This window comes from Apteryx rowi, unplaced genomic scaffold, assembly GCF_003343035.1.
Source record: "Apteryx rowi isolate R43461 unplaced genomic scaffold, aptRow1 scaffold_14, whole genome shotgun sequence".
NCBI lineage: Eukaryota > Metazoa > Chordata > Aves > Apterygiformes > Apterygidae > Apteryx > Apteryx rowi.
Window position 1 is genome coordinate 1,144,096 of NW_020447641.1, and position 16,480 is coordinate 1,160,575.

The 16,480-nt window shown below is 37.1% G+C and overlaps 1 protein-coding gene across 8 annotated transcripts in view; it reads right to left on the reverse strand.

Annotated features, from left to right (window-relative positions):
* PTBP2 (polypyrimidine tract binding protein 2) overlaps window positions 1–16,480 on the reverse strand; it is a 56,307-nt gene that overhangs the window by 39,511 nt on the left and 316 nt on the right. For 4 of the 8 annotated variants that reach the window (XM_026057564.1, XM_026057563.1, XM_026057562.1 and 1 more), the window contains exons 1-3: window positions 15,605–15,626; window positions 15,061–15,091; window positions 2,263–2,338 (exon numbers count right to left, since the gene is read on the reverse strand). In XM_026057564.1, coding sequence (XP_025913349.1) covers window positions 2,263–2,284 — 22 coding nt within the window. In that variant the 5' untranslated portion in view covers window positions 2,285–2,338; window positions 15,061–15,091; window positions 15,605–15,626. Of the gene's footprint in view, window positions 1–2,262; window positions 2,339–15,060; window positions 15,092–15,604; window positions 15,627–16,480 lie in introns of those variants that run through there. The other 4 variants (XM_026057565.1, XM_026057566.1, XM_026057569.1 and 1 more) reach the window with 3 other exon arrangements.

Consider the following 16,480-nt stretch of genomic DNA (forward strand, 5'->3'; position numbering starts at 1 on the left):
AAAACACAACAACAAACACTCCCACACACCAACATACTGGTTCCCCTTTCTGACCTAATTACTTCAGAATCTACAGCAAAAACTTGTCAAGGAAATGGTACAAGTCTGAAAAAAGTACTCTCTGACTTCTAATAAACAGGACAGCTATAGGGTGATAAATTCAAAACTAGAGACTGAACTGGGAATTTAAGCCTACTCTACAGGGGTTTTTTTATGCTATTTATCAAAGGCAGGCAGGTGGAAGATAAATTTGAATACACTCTCAAAAAAGTGCTTTAACAAACAAAAAACCCAACCTGCCCACCCACACCACAGTTGCCCGTCCCCTCAACCTCTGCAAGGAATGACTTGAATTGTAATACTGCGTTCAGTTTTTTTTTTCCTGGATTAATTTTCCCCTCCGTCATCTATGTTACACAGTATAAAAATTTTCATAGCAGGCAACTGATACTACAGGAGCTTATTTAGGGCCACTGCTATCTGTTAATCTGATCATTTTTCAGAAGTCATTTATGATGCTGGATGACTAGAGACATATCAGAAGTCTCACTTGTATAAAATGTAAAGAATCAGTTCATTTGAAAACTGTCCCCCAACTCTTAATTCTTTGGTAACAAAAAACACCCCACCCCAAACCCTACGCTAGAGAAAGAAGGGAGGGGAAAAAGAAAACAACAAAAAACCACCCAGGAATAATGGGAGGTCATCAAGGCAAACTTCTAACTCCATAAAATGGAGCCGCCCCCCCCCCCCAAAAACTCACAACCCAAACTCGAATTGATTCTAGTCTCTCATTTAACTAAAGCAAACTGCTGAAGCAGCATTATCTCATATGGCAGAGAACACCAAGAAAATAAAAATGAAAAGAGCAACATCTTTGAGAACCAGAAGGAACTCAGAAAAGCAGGAGACAAATGAATCTTCTGAGGGTCTAAAGTTGCTGTAAATGCACTACACATTTTTGATCCATGCCAAAGAACTATCATTTCCTCACATCTGGTTATAAAATAGCAAGCTGCAGTCAACCTAAGTGGTTCTGCTCCATTCTGCCCCCACATTCCTTCCCCCTGCATTGCACAGGATCTAGCAGTCGTGCAGCCATGCGACTGATCAGTAAAATAATCCAATGGAAGAACTATACTTTTTGGCACGATAGTTTAATGTTGGATCAGCTCATCTTGCAAGTGCACGAACACTCCAACCTAAGGAGTGATGCAGAAGCACAAGTTGTTTCCCCCACCGCCCGTGACAGGGAGGTAGGAGGAGAGTGTGCAGAACCGCCCTTTCTAGCAACAGCTGCCATTACACTACCTTAAGTGGGAGATGAAACTGAACCCTGAATCCAAATCTTTTATTGCTAGATTAGCGGGAGGAAAAAGAAAAAAAAGGAGGAAAAGTTGCCTGATAATATAAATGGCTACACTGCCCTACACATAAACATGGAAAAATCCATCAGGCACATTAAAGCAACAACTAGGCAACTATTTGGGAAGCTCATTAACATTGAGGCCATGAACTATTTCATTCATCCACATCTCTGAGGAAAGATGAGGAAAAAGAATATGTATGTATGACAAAAAAAAAATGGAAAAAGCAAGACATGAGCTGTCCAAAGGAACTGAATGCAAGTTCAGCATCCAGGAGCATAAACTGCCATAAAAGGCAGCATATTATGTGCCAATTCATGCAAAGACTTTGTATCCAGCATCACCAGAAATGCAGAGAACTCTCTCTCACTTTGTACTGGCATTACAAGATTCTAAAGCTGGTACCTCAGACTGAAGTAGCAAAACGAAGTTTCTTGCTTTAGCAATCTAAATGAGAACAGAGGAATTTTTTGTTTTCCTGAAACTATGCTAAATCATGAAACAGGTACAGTGTTCTTAGTAGTAATGCCCAGACTTGCAAATGCCTACATGTGAAAAGGCTGACGTACTACTGGAGTTGTTGTTTACTTCTGCTTGGTAGTTGTGATTCCTTACTTACTGAAGGCAGCTGCACAAGACAAGTGTAATTTTTCATCCCATTACCCACCAACAATTTACTGTATAGATATCTGAAAGTTGCTTTTTGTTTTATGGGATTACTCTTCTCAGATACCCAAGGTTTGTGAGTAGATACAAGGTCACTCAAGTCTGATGAATGCCAGCAGTTTATCCCTCTATAACACAATGGATTCTGGTTTCAGTATTTTCCCCTTGTAAACAGGAAATGAGTCCAAGAATAAACGATAGATTTCTCCTTTGAAATGGCATCACTTACCAGTAACTACCATGCTGCTCATGTTAGAGTTCGGGCTATTGAGTACACTGCCTGAAAGAAGTTCGTCAGATCCTCTCTAAAAAGAAAGAGACAGTAAGAGATTTTTTTTCCTCTATTTTATATTTTTAAGGATGATATTAAAAATGTCAGTTTGACAGGGAAAATCTTTAGAAGAACTTAAGCAAGCATAACCAAACCTATTTTGCTTTGGCAGATTTTCTCTTTTAAGATATGTAGAACAATTTGAAATCTAAGTAAAGCAGTATATTTACATGGCAATCTTTGAAATGAAAGCTGCTTAAGCATAGTTGTTTCACCCACCACTGAAATGCAGCCACCTCCAGAGACGATGAGAATTGCCGAACAATAAGTCTGTTCAGCATTTCAAATTAAATTATATCTAGCTGAAACTGAAAGGGAAATCTACACAAATAGAAATGTTGAGTTTAGTTCAATTCCAACATCCCTATTTTCAAAGACTTTCTTCAAACCAAAACCTGCTAATTTCCTATGGAGGTACCCATCTCTCCGGCAAAACACACTTGAGGGCAGGGAGTTGCATCTTCATTTTAATTTTTTAATTCTAACACAACAAACGTCAAATAAATGGTCTTTTTGAAGGTGACTCGGAAGTGGACTGCAGCACTCAGAGGAGGGTCTATACTGAAAACAGAGATAATCTTTTCCTCTCATATCATTTATAAGATGGGCACTGCAACTAGACAAAGCTAAAGAGACTTTTGCTCCTTTCCCCTCCAACTGCTCTCCCTGCCTTTTTTTAAAATAAGATTTCACCTATCAATTACCAAGTTTCATATTCTTTATCTGTCCCTCTCTCTTAGATATCTTGAATTTACTCYTTCCTCCATCTTTCAGGGTAAACAAGATTCAAATGAAACAAGTACCATTTTTAACCAGGGGGCAGGTGGGAGGGCGAGAAGCCCCCAGCATACTCAGGTCTTCTGTAACAATAAAAAACACACACCACACAACACACCCAAGTTTTTAAAAGCACATAAACCTCACATCCTTTAAAGGTTATTTTTGATTGCTTATTGGATCTTTCCCTACTTCAAAAATATTTTCCTTGTCACCAGCACCATTAACACTAGTCCAGATCACTGCTAAAATGGAGAAGAGGAAAGAAACCAGTTACTACCTATCTTCATAAAAATAAGTGCTTTTCATTATGCTATGGACACTGTGATACACTCTAAAAGGAAGTTATCAAACACATTTTACATGGTACTTCATATCACATACTAAACTAACATGAAGATATCACATTTCCAGGCAACACAGTTGCAAGAAAAATAAATAAATAAAACTTTCACCAGTCACTTATCACCATCCACTGTATATACAAACAGGAATTTCAGCATGTTAAAGTCTGTTTATTCCACATCTAAAATCCAGAAGCTCTTAGAAACAGGATACATGTGTAGGCTCACATAGAGCCATTAAAGTTTTAGTTTTTAACATCAGCTCTGAAGACTTTTTATACAGATTATTCAATACTCTTAGCTTCCTAGAGTACATAAAAGCAACAAAGCTGTGCCTATCAAATCAACAATGTAGATTTCCTTTAAAATTGAGTAATGCCCAATAACAAGTCTTGTCCCTCCGAACATAAGGGCAGATCTCCGATGAGATGTAACTAAATAAAAATTTAGTTGGACAAAACTGAGAAAAGTCCGAAGTTATGCAAACCCTCCAATACTCAAACTATGTTACTCCTCACTGTAACTATCATACACTGACACCAGACATTTAGCATAGGCTGAAACATAAGCACAATCTATTTAATGATCTTTCTCTTAACATGATCTATTCTCTTTAATGATCTATTTTTCTAATACAATTTGCATGAGTAGAATATCTCAAAGTTCAGGATTACTAGTGGGTTAACTCACTTGCTGATAGCTGCAGCCATTTCTGCTCACAGCTATATAACCAGCCTCGCTTGGAAGCCCTTGTTTGTTGCCTGCACAAGCAGAAGCAGCACCAGAGAATAATTCAGTTTATAGTCAGGCATAATAAGATAATTTAGCAGCAATTTTTGTTTTTCTTAACATGCCAGGCTACAATTTGCAGTGGTTCAGTAGTTGCTACCTAAAGAGCTGAAATATACCCAGTACCAAACAAATGCTCTTCCCAAAACCTGGAAGAAATTTCACAATTCTGAAATCTCTCAAATTTATTTGAGATGTCTTCAGCTTCAAGAAGTTATTTTTGTGAGCAACTTCTAACAAGCAGAACATATGAGTGATTACATAAACTTATAGTAAATCAGGCTTTTAAAACCTGTTTAATTGTTAACACACAAGAGGAGCACAAAGTTAATTTATGGACTAGATATTCAGTTACTGTATTTGTTTCATGTACAGAGYTAAAAACATTTCTCTTCATTTTGAAATGTATCATTTTGCATTTCATGAATATGTTCTCATAGTCAATCATGAGATTTTTGTCATTACACTTCAAAAAGCTTAAAAATTCRTTTCAGAAGAACAAGTAAATGCAAGTTCCTTATACAGGCATGTATCACAAATCCTATAGCATCTGTTTTGTTCTTATAAAGCAGAGCATTCACAAGTCTGATGCACAGATGTACAAGCTCCTATGTGGAATCTTCTTCCAAGTCATCTTGAAATCAAGAGTGTAAAACAAATCTCTTCAAATTCATTCTCATAAATACTTGCCATGGTTTTGCTAAAAGACAAAGATATCTTACCATGTGACTAGACAATCTTACTAAATACACATAGCTATTTTTCCTTAATGATTCTCAAGCAGCCTAGACAACCCTGTACATCATTCAATACATAACTTTAAAACCAGCTATTCAGCAAAAGACACCTAATGTCTTGTACACAGAGTGGTTAAATTACAAATTAAAAGCAAAGCTGTCTGGTAAGCGTTATTTACTTCAAAAGGATCACCTTAAGATGACAGTTGCCAAATCTAAAGACATACCTAGCAATTTAATATAAGGGTTTCAAGTAAGCCAGTGTACTTTCTTATACAGGTTGGCACTGCTATGTGACACAAGCACTTCCTAAATTATAGCAGAGAGAGAGAAATACTTATTTTACTTACTTCCATTCAGCAAAGATCAGACTTTACTCATTTTGTGAGTTTTGGACCTTTTTAAAACAAACAAACAAAAAAAAAAGCATGCATTTTCCTTTAGAGGAGGCTAGGCCAAAAAGGAGTGACATCTCATTGAGGGCAAAGTTCTTCATCACTCCACTATCTCAAGTGAATTTCAGAATTATAACCCATTTCCCAAGCATCCTGCTCACTTGCTAGTTTTGTTCTCAAGCACAACACTTCCACAAGTCAAATCATACAAAACATAGGACCTTTCAACTAATTTAGGTCAGTTCTGTAGAGTGTTTTAAATACAAGGAACCAAAGCTTGGATCTTGGAAGGACAATATAGTGAATCGGATTCAATAASTGATGGAAGATCAAAGAGCCATGTTCACTTAACGCTTTTCCCTAAACAAAAGCAATTTTCTTTCCAATCACAGATGGCAAAGGAAAGTTTCTGCAATAGCAACATAGTAGAGAGTAACTGAATATTAATTTTAATATGAGGGAAACTGATCATAAAAGGCAAAAATAAGAGCAAAGTGCTACTGTCCTATCAACAGGTCATCTTTTGACTGTTACTCTTCAACAGAAGTTTTTAGTTCCATCCTTCTATGCTCACCAATGTCAAGAGGAACATCAATCTGTATTAATTTTATTAAAAGCTAGAACAGCAGCTATTCAGATTAGCTATAGCCAGAATATTTGTTCATGAAACCAACAACTGCCAAACTACTATTACACAAAGTAACTCAAGACAACTATCAAAATGACTTCCTAGTGAGCGATCCTTAAAAGTTCTTGCAGAGTCAATATCGTGACTGTGTTATGAAGGCTGTGTTATATCACCCCAGCCCCGATGACAGATACTTTCCATCCATGGTGTGAAAACAGCATATTAATGTATGGCTTTAACCAACCAATGAAATTACTGTGCAAAACTGACATGTAGGATCATTTTTCCAATAGGTGAAAAAATTACCAACTCAGACTTTAAATGTGTGTTTCAGAAAAAAAAAATTTCATATATAGAGAGACATTGTTTTATGTATTGTAAATTGAAGACACCATTTCTACACTTCAGTTGATTTCTGTAGGCGAATAGTTGTTTTTATATACTCTGGCTCTTCTACAATTCACAAAATCAGTTATACAAAGAAAGAAAAAAGCACTTTGCATAGTGAGTTAACCACTTTGTTCCTTGCTTTAATAGTCATAGCTAACTCAGAATCCCTTACTACACACAGCTGGACTTCAGATGTTCTTTTCCATATAGTTTAAAACTTTATAATATCTCAGGTTACATTAAGTACCTATGTAATTTCCACAAGACATTACAGTCATACCATCCCTCTAGGATGATCAAAAAAATACTATTTGGAAGGCTTTGACAACTATTTTCCCCACATTCCAGACAAGACTTGAAATATTTAAACACCTTTCCCAGATCTTGTTACATCCAAGGCACAAAAAAAAAAAAAAAAAAAAAAATAGTAGTTACTAACAACTTGCTAATCTTGGCTTGGTAACTACCGTAGAGGTTTAATCTTTTAAAGATCAGAATTTTTTTTTTAAAAGATATTTGAGACACACATTATCAGCTCTTTTCCCAGTAACTCAATGTTTTTGAAGACTCTAGTCAGAAGTTATAACTAAACCTAATATTAAAAAAAAGTCTGTATTACAGAAGGCTTACTAGAATCACTTGTAGATGCAGGCCTCTTCCAACATTTCAAAGACACTAAACTGATACTACTAGAAACAGTAAACAAATGAACAAAACTGCACTTATGTTAAAAAGTCAAAAGCAACATCTAAACACATTTCTTTAAGTCCTGGTAGAAACAATGTTGAGAATACCCTCAGTGATACTGAAAAATATATTTTCCAGTAACTCCTCTAATTTGTGGCATTCCAGTTTACTGATACTATAAGCCTCTCAAGAACAGGATGCTCTCCCCACCCCAATTGATGAAAGGGGGGGGGAAGGGGGGGGGGAATTTTAGCTGCACTGCACACTTAAGCAGTCACTGTCAGCCTACAGGCATGAATTTCCCAAGGGGTATGACAAGCCAGGAGACAGATCTCATGATTTAAAGAAATCTAACAGCATTGTGAAACACTTCATTACTAACAACATCTGGGAACAATTTAAGGGAAAAAGCCAGAAACCTAACAGCATGGTAGAGGAATAAGAGCATCTGAAAATTTCAACATAGTCAGTGAACATTCCACTCCAACAGACAACACAATTGCAAACCCACTGCTTCAATATTAAGAGACTGAATTAACTTCGGGGACTGGATATTGGAAACAATACACAGCAGCCTTTAAACACCCAAACACAGCATTTATAAACTTTGTTCAGTTTACATATGTGATGGATCAGTATTTAATGAATGCTTCATTTTAACAGAACACATTTTTAATGAAACATTGCATAAATACATCCTGACATACTCTAAATGAAGAGGATATATCTGACTTACCTTACACTCTGATTTTAGACAGTACTATCAGAACACATGCTCCAAAATAACTAAAGAATAGACTTTTACATGTCTTGGACACACAGGATCACAGAATTAGAAGACTCATCTGAGACAGGACAAGCCAGGCCCAGATATACAATCTAAAAGAAATTCCGTGTGGTTCATAAGTATTTTACAAAGCATACTGTTTCACCTATAGGCTTATTATCACTCCATTAAAACACTACATACAAGGAGCAAGTCTACTTGATTTTTCTTTAAAACTAGGTTATTTTGATTTTTTTTTAATTAAACTATTTTGATTTTTTTAAGTTAGACTATTTAGCTTACTTGGTGCAAGATCTTGTAAAATAAGGCCAAGAAATCCATGAGTGATTAATAATTCTATTAAAACACTTGTTTTTAAGTTCAGTATGAAATAATTGGATAATATGACCACCTCTCCATACTCATCCTTCAAATACTTTTTCCCCCACTTTGTTTTTCATGCTGTCCCCAGCTAACCATATATTATTTTTTATTTCCTAACAACTAATTAAAATATTTTCACACTCACATGTTCAGTAAGGAGCTGTGAGAAAATTAGCCTTTTTGCTTATACCAATGTTAGGCAAGGTAAGTCATGTATCTAATTTACAAAGACACACAAAGTTTGCTCCAAGTGTCTTGATTTTTTTGCAACCAAGGGAATCTGAAAAGACTTTAAAACAGAAAAATTTAAAGACAAGCCTAAATTCCTCTGAAAAATCCTGTAAGTTCTCAATCAAAACACAAGAGTGAGCCAAATCTCTCAACACATCTGAGGACCATGCTGTACTCCATCAAACCAGAGAGCTGAGGAGTCAAGAACCAAGTCTCCACTTAACCCACAGCGCCCAGCCTCATTTTCAAGCCTTGGAACTTTCAAGTAATGAGAGAAAAAGCCAAAGCCAAGTCCAATACTAGTCAACACTTCGAGCATTCAGGACCAAGTAGACAAACAATATTATTTATTCCAGCATTTCAAATTTTCTATTCCATTCTTATCAGCATAGAAAGTGTTATTCTGAAGCAGTACATAACTGGTAACAAACTAAAATAAGAGAAAATAACCCCTTAGAGCTACCATCTGGACACGTTCTTAGCATACTGATTGGAAAATGGTGGCACCTAGAAGTACGGACCTTCCATAGCAGTCTATACATCCCCAAAAAAGACGCAAGAGGAAGGCATTTTGTCTTTACTGATTGCTATTTTGCAGTAATAAATGCAAAGTTAAATGGTAGTGCTATGTAACTACCTCTAAGTCAATCCCCAAGTTATGTACTCACAGAAAAACTTATTTTATGAAAAACTAAAAAAGGCTGATAGGGATAGGGAGGGGGGTTGTAGCTGTAAGTGTACAAAGACAATTCCCTAAAGCAAACATCACAATCCCCTGAACAATCAGTGCAACAGCAATCTCATTTCATTTGAGCCAATACTGCCACCAAAAGCAACAGTCCTACCCTCTCCCTCGCCCCAAGCAACTTGTTCCTATACCATCCTCCCCTATTCTATATTTATGTAACCATATGGTAAAATGCTTCAGAACAAATAAAAATATAAATTAATAATTTTATTTAAAAAATTATAAAAGTGTAAGTTTTATAAAAAACATAACTTATTGTGTCAAATAAGCTTTATCCTGGTTAAGTTCCCAAGACAGGTTTGTGAAGTGGCTGCACAAACACTTGTGCCAGAAGTAGCACAGTGGCGGGGAAAAAGCACCTTCTTCTGGTGGAACGCTGCTTAATTTGCTTGTGAAAGCATGGCCCAAAGCACTAAGAAACAGGAAAGACATTTTCATGCTGGTAGTGGCTGATATTTCTCAAGATGGGTGGAGGCGATCCTACAAACCCCTCAGTTAAGGTGCAAGTATAGGTGTTAAAAAGGAATAGGTGATTTCTAATTAGTGACAGATATCAAAACACATTAAAGTAGTATGTTAAGCTTTCCTTACATCAACAGCTATCTGCTATAAAGCACAACTTGATTTTCAAAATTTTTCCCTCCTCTCCAGTTTCAGCTCTTTGTATTTTCCCACATGCATGATGGTGGCAGAATGAGCATTTTAAGAAAGCAAAAAAGCTATAGAGGGAAAAAAAAAGGGAATAGACTAATACTAAAACCACAAATACTAAAGTCACAATTTAAACAGGGTCAATTCACAGAAGTTACTGTTAAATGAGAGAGTGTCTTCAATTGTAACAAGTTTTTTTTTTTTTTAAGTCACTACTGACACGTTCCTCATAGCAACAACAACATACTACTGCTGAAGAGACAAATCTAATGCCAGTGCTAAACTTCTAAATTATGTCACACTTTATTCTTATTTCACTGCTAGAACTTTCTGTGTATTTTTTGTTTTCTCCTCTTGCTAGGACAAAGTATTACTGAAGACAAAACTTGATTTAAAAACATTATCCTAGCCAACACAAAATTAAAAGACAGGTCCTCCAATTCTCAGAAGTAAACTTGAGGAAACATTTTAAGATCAAAACTATTAACCAGATCTGTGCATACTGTAAACAATATTCAAATACAGCTAGACAGTCAAGAGAGTGTGTAACAACTTTAATTGCTCAAAGATATGATTAAAAGATCTTCTGTTCACTTATTTTAAGTTCAAAAAAGAGGAGCCCCTAGCATAAACAGAAGAGACCAGCTCAGACAATAGTCTTCTCTTTTCCTCCTTAAACAACCCATTTTTCCTCATATCACTGCCCTCAGCTCAATCTACTAGTAGCCCAATTATATTAAACATGCAAAAACAGCACAAAACTGTCAAACTATTATCTTAAATATAGTTGCAACTTTCAAGTCTTACAGTGATCTACAGCTCTGTGCTAAGGAGAAAAAAAAAAAAAGGTAAAATGGACCATCACATGGCATTTATCAACATAATTAAGAATGAATCAAACAATTTCTTATCCTACCACTCCCTTGCTTTAATTTAGATATCTCGAATGAAGTCAGCAAGGACAAAAAGCTGTATTAAGAACAGAAGAAAAAAAGGAAACTGAAAGGAGAAAGGCATTAAAATACTTTTTCTCCTTTCCTAGGGATGGACTTCACATGTCTTCTGAGAACTTCCTAGAATTTTTGAAGTGTTCTTTTTGCTTGTTTTTTCATTATATTGTAGATATTTTGGATTTATTGAGACTTTTCATTTGAAATATGTTTCCACCACTTAATCATTAGCAGCAAAAAAGGGGTGGTGTTCTACAATTTCACAGAGAAAAAACTACCTTCCAGAATTCAAGATATTAAAGGAAAGAGAGAGAGAGAGAGAGAGAGAGAGAGAGAGAGAGAGAGAGAGACCTGAACAATGCTTCAGAATCCTTACAGAAACTGCTAATCTGAGTCTTTTCCTTTTCTCCACCAGCTCAGATTTCTTTAGAACTATGCTGTTTTAGCTACTGGTCTTCCTGCACACTTGAAATTGCAACAGGCAGAAGAAGAGGGGACTTAGAGATGCAATACTGTTTGGAAAAGTATTAGGATGTGCTAGAACAATACTTCCTAGCATCTCCTGCCCTAACACAACCAACTAAAATACACAATCCTCTCCGTTCTTAAGCTTACTGTAAATGTCGATGGCCTGATTTTTGGAGGGAAAGGCCATCCCCATATCTTCAAGTGTTACAAAACTACATTCATCAAAAATACTTGAGTTTTCTCTCCCAGGTATAATTGGGGCTGTCCACTCTTGGCAGCTGAAGCTCTTTTTTTGGCCAGTGTAGCCCAAAGCAGTGTCTATGGACGTCACAAATTCCCAAATGCTATGTACCAAATTATACATCCATGGAGAATGGATGTTTCTGTTCTCCCATCAGGTAGAGTGGCAGAAGTAGACTTCAGCCCTTCTGAAATACGCAGTGCACAACACAAAATGAGTTATTCAATTTTTTGGGCCACATTCACCACCCAAACAGCACTTCATGCCATCCAGGAGAAAGATGATGTATTACACTGAAGTGGCCCACACTGAATACACTAAAAGAGAAGGATCATCTTCAATATACACCAAAAGTTCACCATAAGTTATTCCCTGCACCTGCGTGAGGTGTATTCCTTACATTAAGTTTTATACCCTTCAGGATATTCTTTAATTAGTCCACAAAAAATATCTTTCATACATGCACTTATTCAGTTGAAAAAGACTATCTCTTCAAGTGCCAAATCATGGTTTATTTATCCAGATTAACTGCAAAGAAAACAAGACAGCATTTCAAACTACAGGTTTTAGATTCCAATATTCAAATCTATACAAATGCAAATTAAAAAAATAAATATAAATTAAAAAAAAACACAGCAACTTAGAGATACCCATTTTTATAAAAGCAAGCATTTTATATAAAATATGACAACTTTTAATGCGTATAGCATTTCAAGATGAACATAAGTTTTTTTGAATTACGTAATATACTATCATTACCGAAATCCTTAGCTCATATTTTACATGAACTGCTTATATCGATGAGAGTTCACAAAACAACATCAGATGTAAACTAAAAATCAGTCATCTTGTATTACTTTGTAAATTGTACTGTAAGTGGTAAACTGTGTGTAAAGTGACATTTCCTTGCCTGCCTGAATTCTAGGTAAGCAGAACAACATACTACAGACAGAATCAAATATAGATAATTTCATATACACTTGCAAGATGACCGATTTTGTAGGTTCTAATGCTTTTGGAAGTTAAATACACTGCTTCTCTGACATAGATTGTAGATGAGAAATGCACATCCATCACTTATTTTGATTTTGGGCAGATCCATGCCCACATTTGCCAAAGAGGAGGGCCATATGTTACAGTCCCTTTTATGGAGTGTAATCAAATATATTACACACATGCTGTATAGTTGATCAGTATACATACAGTAGGTGCAAAATCTCAAGAAAGCTTCAGGTCAAATGAATTTATTGGATAAGTTGATTGCACATGTGTACAGGTAAAACCATGCCTGCTTCCAGTGGCCTTCCAGTACAGATGACTGCGAAAAGAGTACCAAAACTGCTAATACAATTCAGAGTCAAAACTGACAGCCTGCCCATTCCCAAAGCACTCAAGAAAAAGGAGCAGACAAAGGAAAGGACAGATGAGTTCTCTCAGTTGTCTATATACCACCTATAGGTCAAGCCTTCCTTAATTTAAAAATGTAATTAATTCATCAAGAGCAATGAATAGTCATCAGAGAAGATTAAAAAAAAAAAAAACAAACCCTCACACACACAAAAATTTCCCAATGCTTTCTACAAAATATGACCAAAGCTAACATTAGACTGCTACCCAAACTGCATATATCATTCAGCAATTCCACTTTGCATTCTCACTAGTCTCCCAAGATGATGGCAGAAGCTCCAGGGGACAGTCCAGCTTACGTCTCCCATAATTAACAGCTTTCTTCAAAGACCATCCTCGTTTTTCTTTACTCCCTATACTCCTGTGCACTACTGGATTCTTCTCTTTTTAATCGGAGTACAAGTCCATTATCACACAGCAAAGAGCATACCTTGATACTTCTGTGCATTTCGTGGTATTTAATTTAATCACTATCTCCAATACATCTGTCTTGTGTTCCATCTTATATTCTTACTTGTATTCATAATATAATGTCTACAATCAACAGAAAGTAGCTGCTCTGTCCTTTGAAGTGTCTTCATTTCATTGGCTGGCTCATATTCGAAAATATTTCCAGAACTACACTATGCACTTACAGCATACCACATACACATTTCATCAACTCTCAAATTATCATAAAATGAAGTCTCATATTTAAGAATGAAATTGATACTGAATTCATTTTCTCTTGAAGTCAAAACCTCAGAGTTTAAGATTCAGACAATACATGGATTACCTGGAATTGCTACTTTACGTTAGAGAAGATTGAAGGTAGTTTAAAAATTCTTTTGCTCAAAAGCTTTTCATATGTGTGGCAGTTTATTTCTGAAAGACCTGAATTTCCTTAGGTATTCTTCCATACTCTCAAATACATTCTTAAAAAAAGTTTTATAAGTCAACATTTTGTTCTCCAAGGTAATGGAGAAACAATCTCTCCAGTTAGAATTTCTGACTGGCACTAGCTCCCACAAAAGTAGTTTCAATAACTGCACTTCTCTTTTGATTCTGAGAGTGATTTCAAGCTTGCCTGCAGTTAAGTGCACCAACACATGGAGCCAGATAGGCCCAGAATCTATACAGCTGACTTCTTACAACTCCTCCCAGAAGTGAGCTTGCTCAGAAACATAATATAGGTACACCTGACAGAGTAACTGTTATAGTTACAGGTTAACTCTTATCTAAAAGCTAGTCCAAATCTAACAGGACCAATACCAAATCTGAGCCAAAGAGCTTACTAGGCAAAACCTGGCTCACCATGCAGTTAACACAAATTAGCTTCAGTTGTAAACAAAGCTATGCAGTATACCTAGATAGCCCCTGGACAAATACGCAGACTTAATTTCACGTCTTAGAAAACTTTCACCTCTACCACTGAAATAGAATTCATTACATGCTTTCACCAACACAACCTAAAGTTCCCTTGTCACATATATCTTCATAACTTCTGTATTTCTCAGTCTGCTTCTATGAGGTACTGATCTAACTCCTGCAACAGATTTGAACACAAAAGTGAAACAAATTGTATATTAATAACCATAAGAAAACTCCTGCCTTATTATCGGAAGTGTGATATATTCATAACTGAACTTGACAGGTAGAAAGTAAAACAAAGTAAGTGTCTGCTTCCCTGTCTACAGGACAGATTCTAGCTCCCGTATTTTGTATCCTATTACAGATTGCCACTTCTGTTCTAACTTCGCTGGCAGTTGTTTGGAAAAAGGGACAGGGGAAAGGAGGGAAGAGAAAAAACAAACATATGTCTTTTACAGTCACCATGCAACAATGAAAAAGTTGCTTTTGAAAATATCTGCAAAATTAAGCTTTAAAATAAGAAGCAGATTCCAATACATTAATCTAGAACCACCGTTTACAGTTCAGTGCCTATGAAAGTAGCTTGTAGAAAGCCTCCAATTTATCTCTAGGGATTTTTGGCTAATAAAGCATATACTGCTGACTAAATGTCAGCTGTTAATGACTAGTTAAAGTCTTACAACTTGCAATGACTCAAGTTAATTCATTTTATATCAACAACTTGCCCCCTTATTTGCGAGTTGTACATCCTACCTTCACACCAACTGCAACATCAGTGACAATGCTGTAAAGAAAAAAAAAATAGAACAAGTCAATCGATTTATCCTCATAAAACCAACTTCTTTTTAATGTATTGCAATTGCAACATAATTAGGAATAGAAATAGCCAGCAATTTCCCCAATCAAAAAAATACATCCAAAGAACACAGTATCACTGAGGGGAAGTAGGAAAAAAAAAAACCTACATAAGTTACTGAGCTCTCCCAGCTTATACACTTCTCCAGAAGAGTCCAGAGTTTCAAGTAAATATTAAAGCAACACTGCCAGAAAATGTTTAGGAAACTCAGGTTTCTGGACTACATCATAGTTCACAGACAGGGTGAAAATAAAAGAATTTAACAATAAATATAGAACTTCCTCCCTCCTCCCCCCCCCCCATTTAGCCAGACTTAAAGTTCAACAACACAGCCTATCCTGGAGATGTTTTTATAGCAGAAAGCAGTGAATGCCTTTTCTAAACTGAGACTGAAAAAGGATTGCGTTGGCTAAATATCTCAAGTTTAATCATCAGGTATACCTATATGGAACTCTAGGAAAGGTATCTCCAACATGCCTCTTTTTCTTAGGGGATGTGACATCATAACTCACAGTATGTAACATAACTGTAATTCCAGAACTAACACAAACACTTTATCACCAAAAAAAAAAAAAAAAAGCAAAACAGGAGTGCGTGAAGCATTCCACAACATAAAACTCATGAGTGGCACGACTTCCTAGGCAGGATTTGCAACTCCCAACATTATAACCATAAGTAACCATAAAAGACTTGAAAACTCTGACGGTTGAAAGGTTATATGCTTTAAGTGTACCAAAAAGATTGCTTCTCTGTTTGAAGCAGATTAAACAATTTTACAGGACACCTGGCAACAGGGAGATGCTGTATTTACACTAAGGAAGGCAACGACCACCCGCCTCGCTTCCCAGGCCCACCAGAAAGGAGGCCTTGTGCGTGCTGGCTGCCCCCCGGACTGCCGACCAGGTCCCAGATGGCCGACTCCTTCAATCCCTTCCCTTCTTCGGCTTTGCAGCCTGTCTCCAGCACGCACAAAGGCATCCTTCTACCTTACGGGGGGAGGGGAAAAGCCAGAGGGCTATTAAGCAGTTTCTGAAAACAAAAGAGCTCGACATCTGGCTCCTGCTGCTGTTGCTCCTCCTCTCCGACCAGCTCCAAAACAACCCGAGCCCCACACGGGGCGCGCCTCCTCCCCGCGGCTGCGGGCGGGAGCGGGCCGCGGGAGCGGGGGCCGCAGCGGACGGGAGGCCCCGCGGGAAGCGCGGGGCGCTTCGCACTCCTTGGCACAGCGAGACCCAGCGCCCCAGACCCGGGCTCGCGCAGCCCGACGCCCCGAGCAACTGAAGCGCAAGCCCCTGCCGAGGAGCCGCGCTGCAGGGA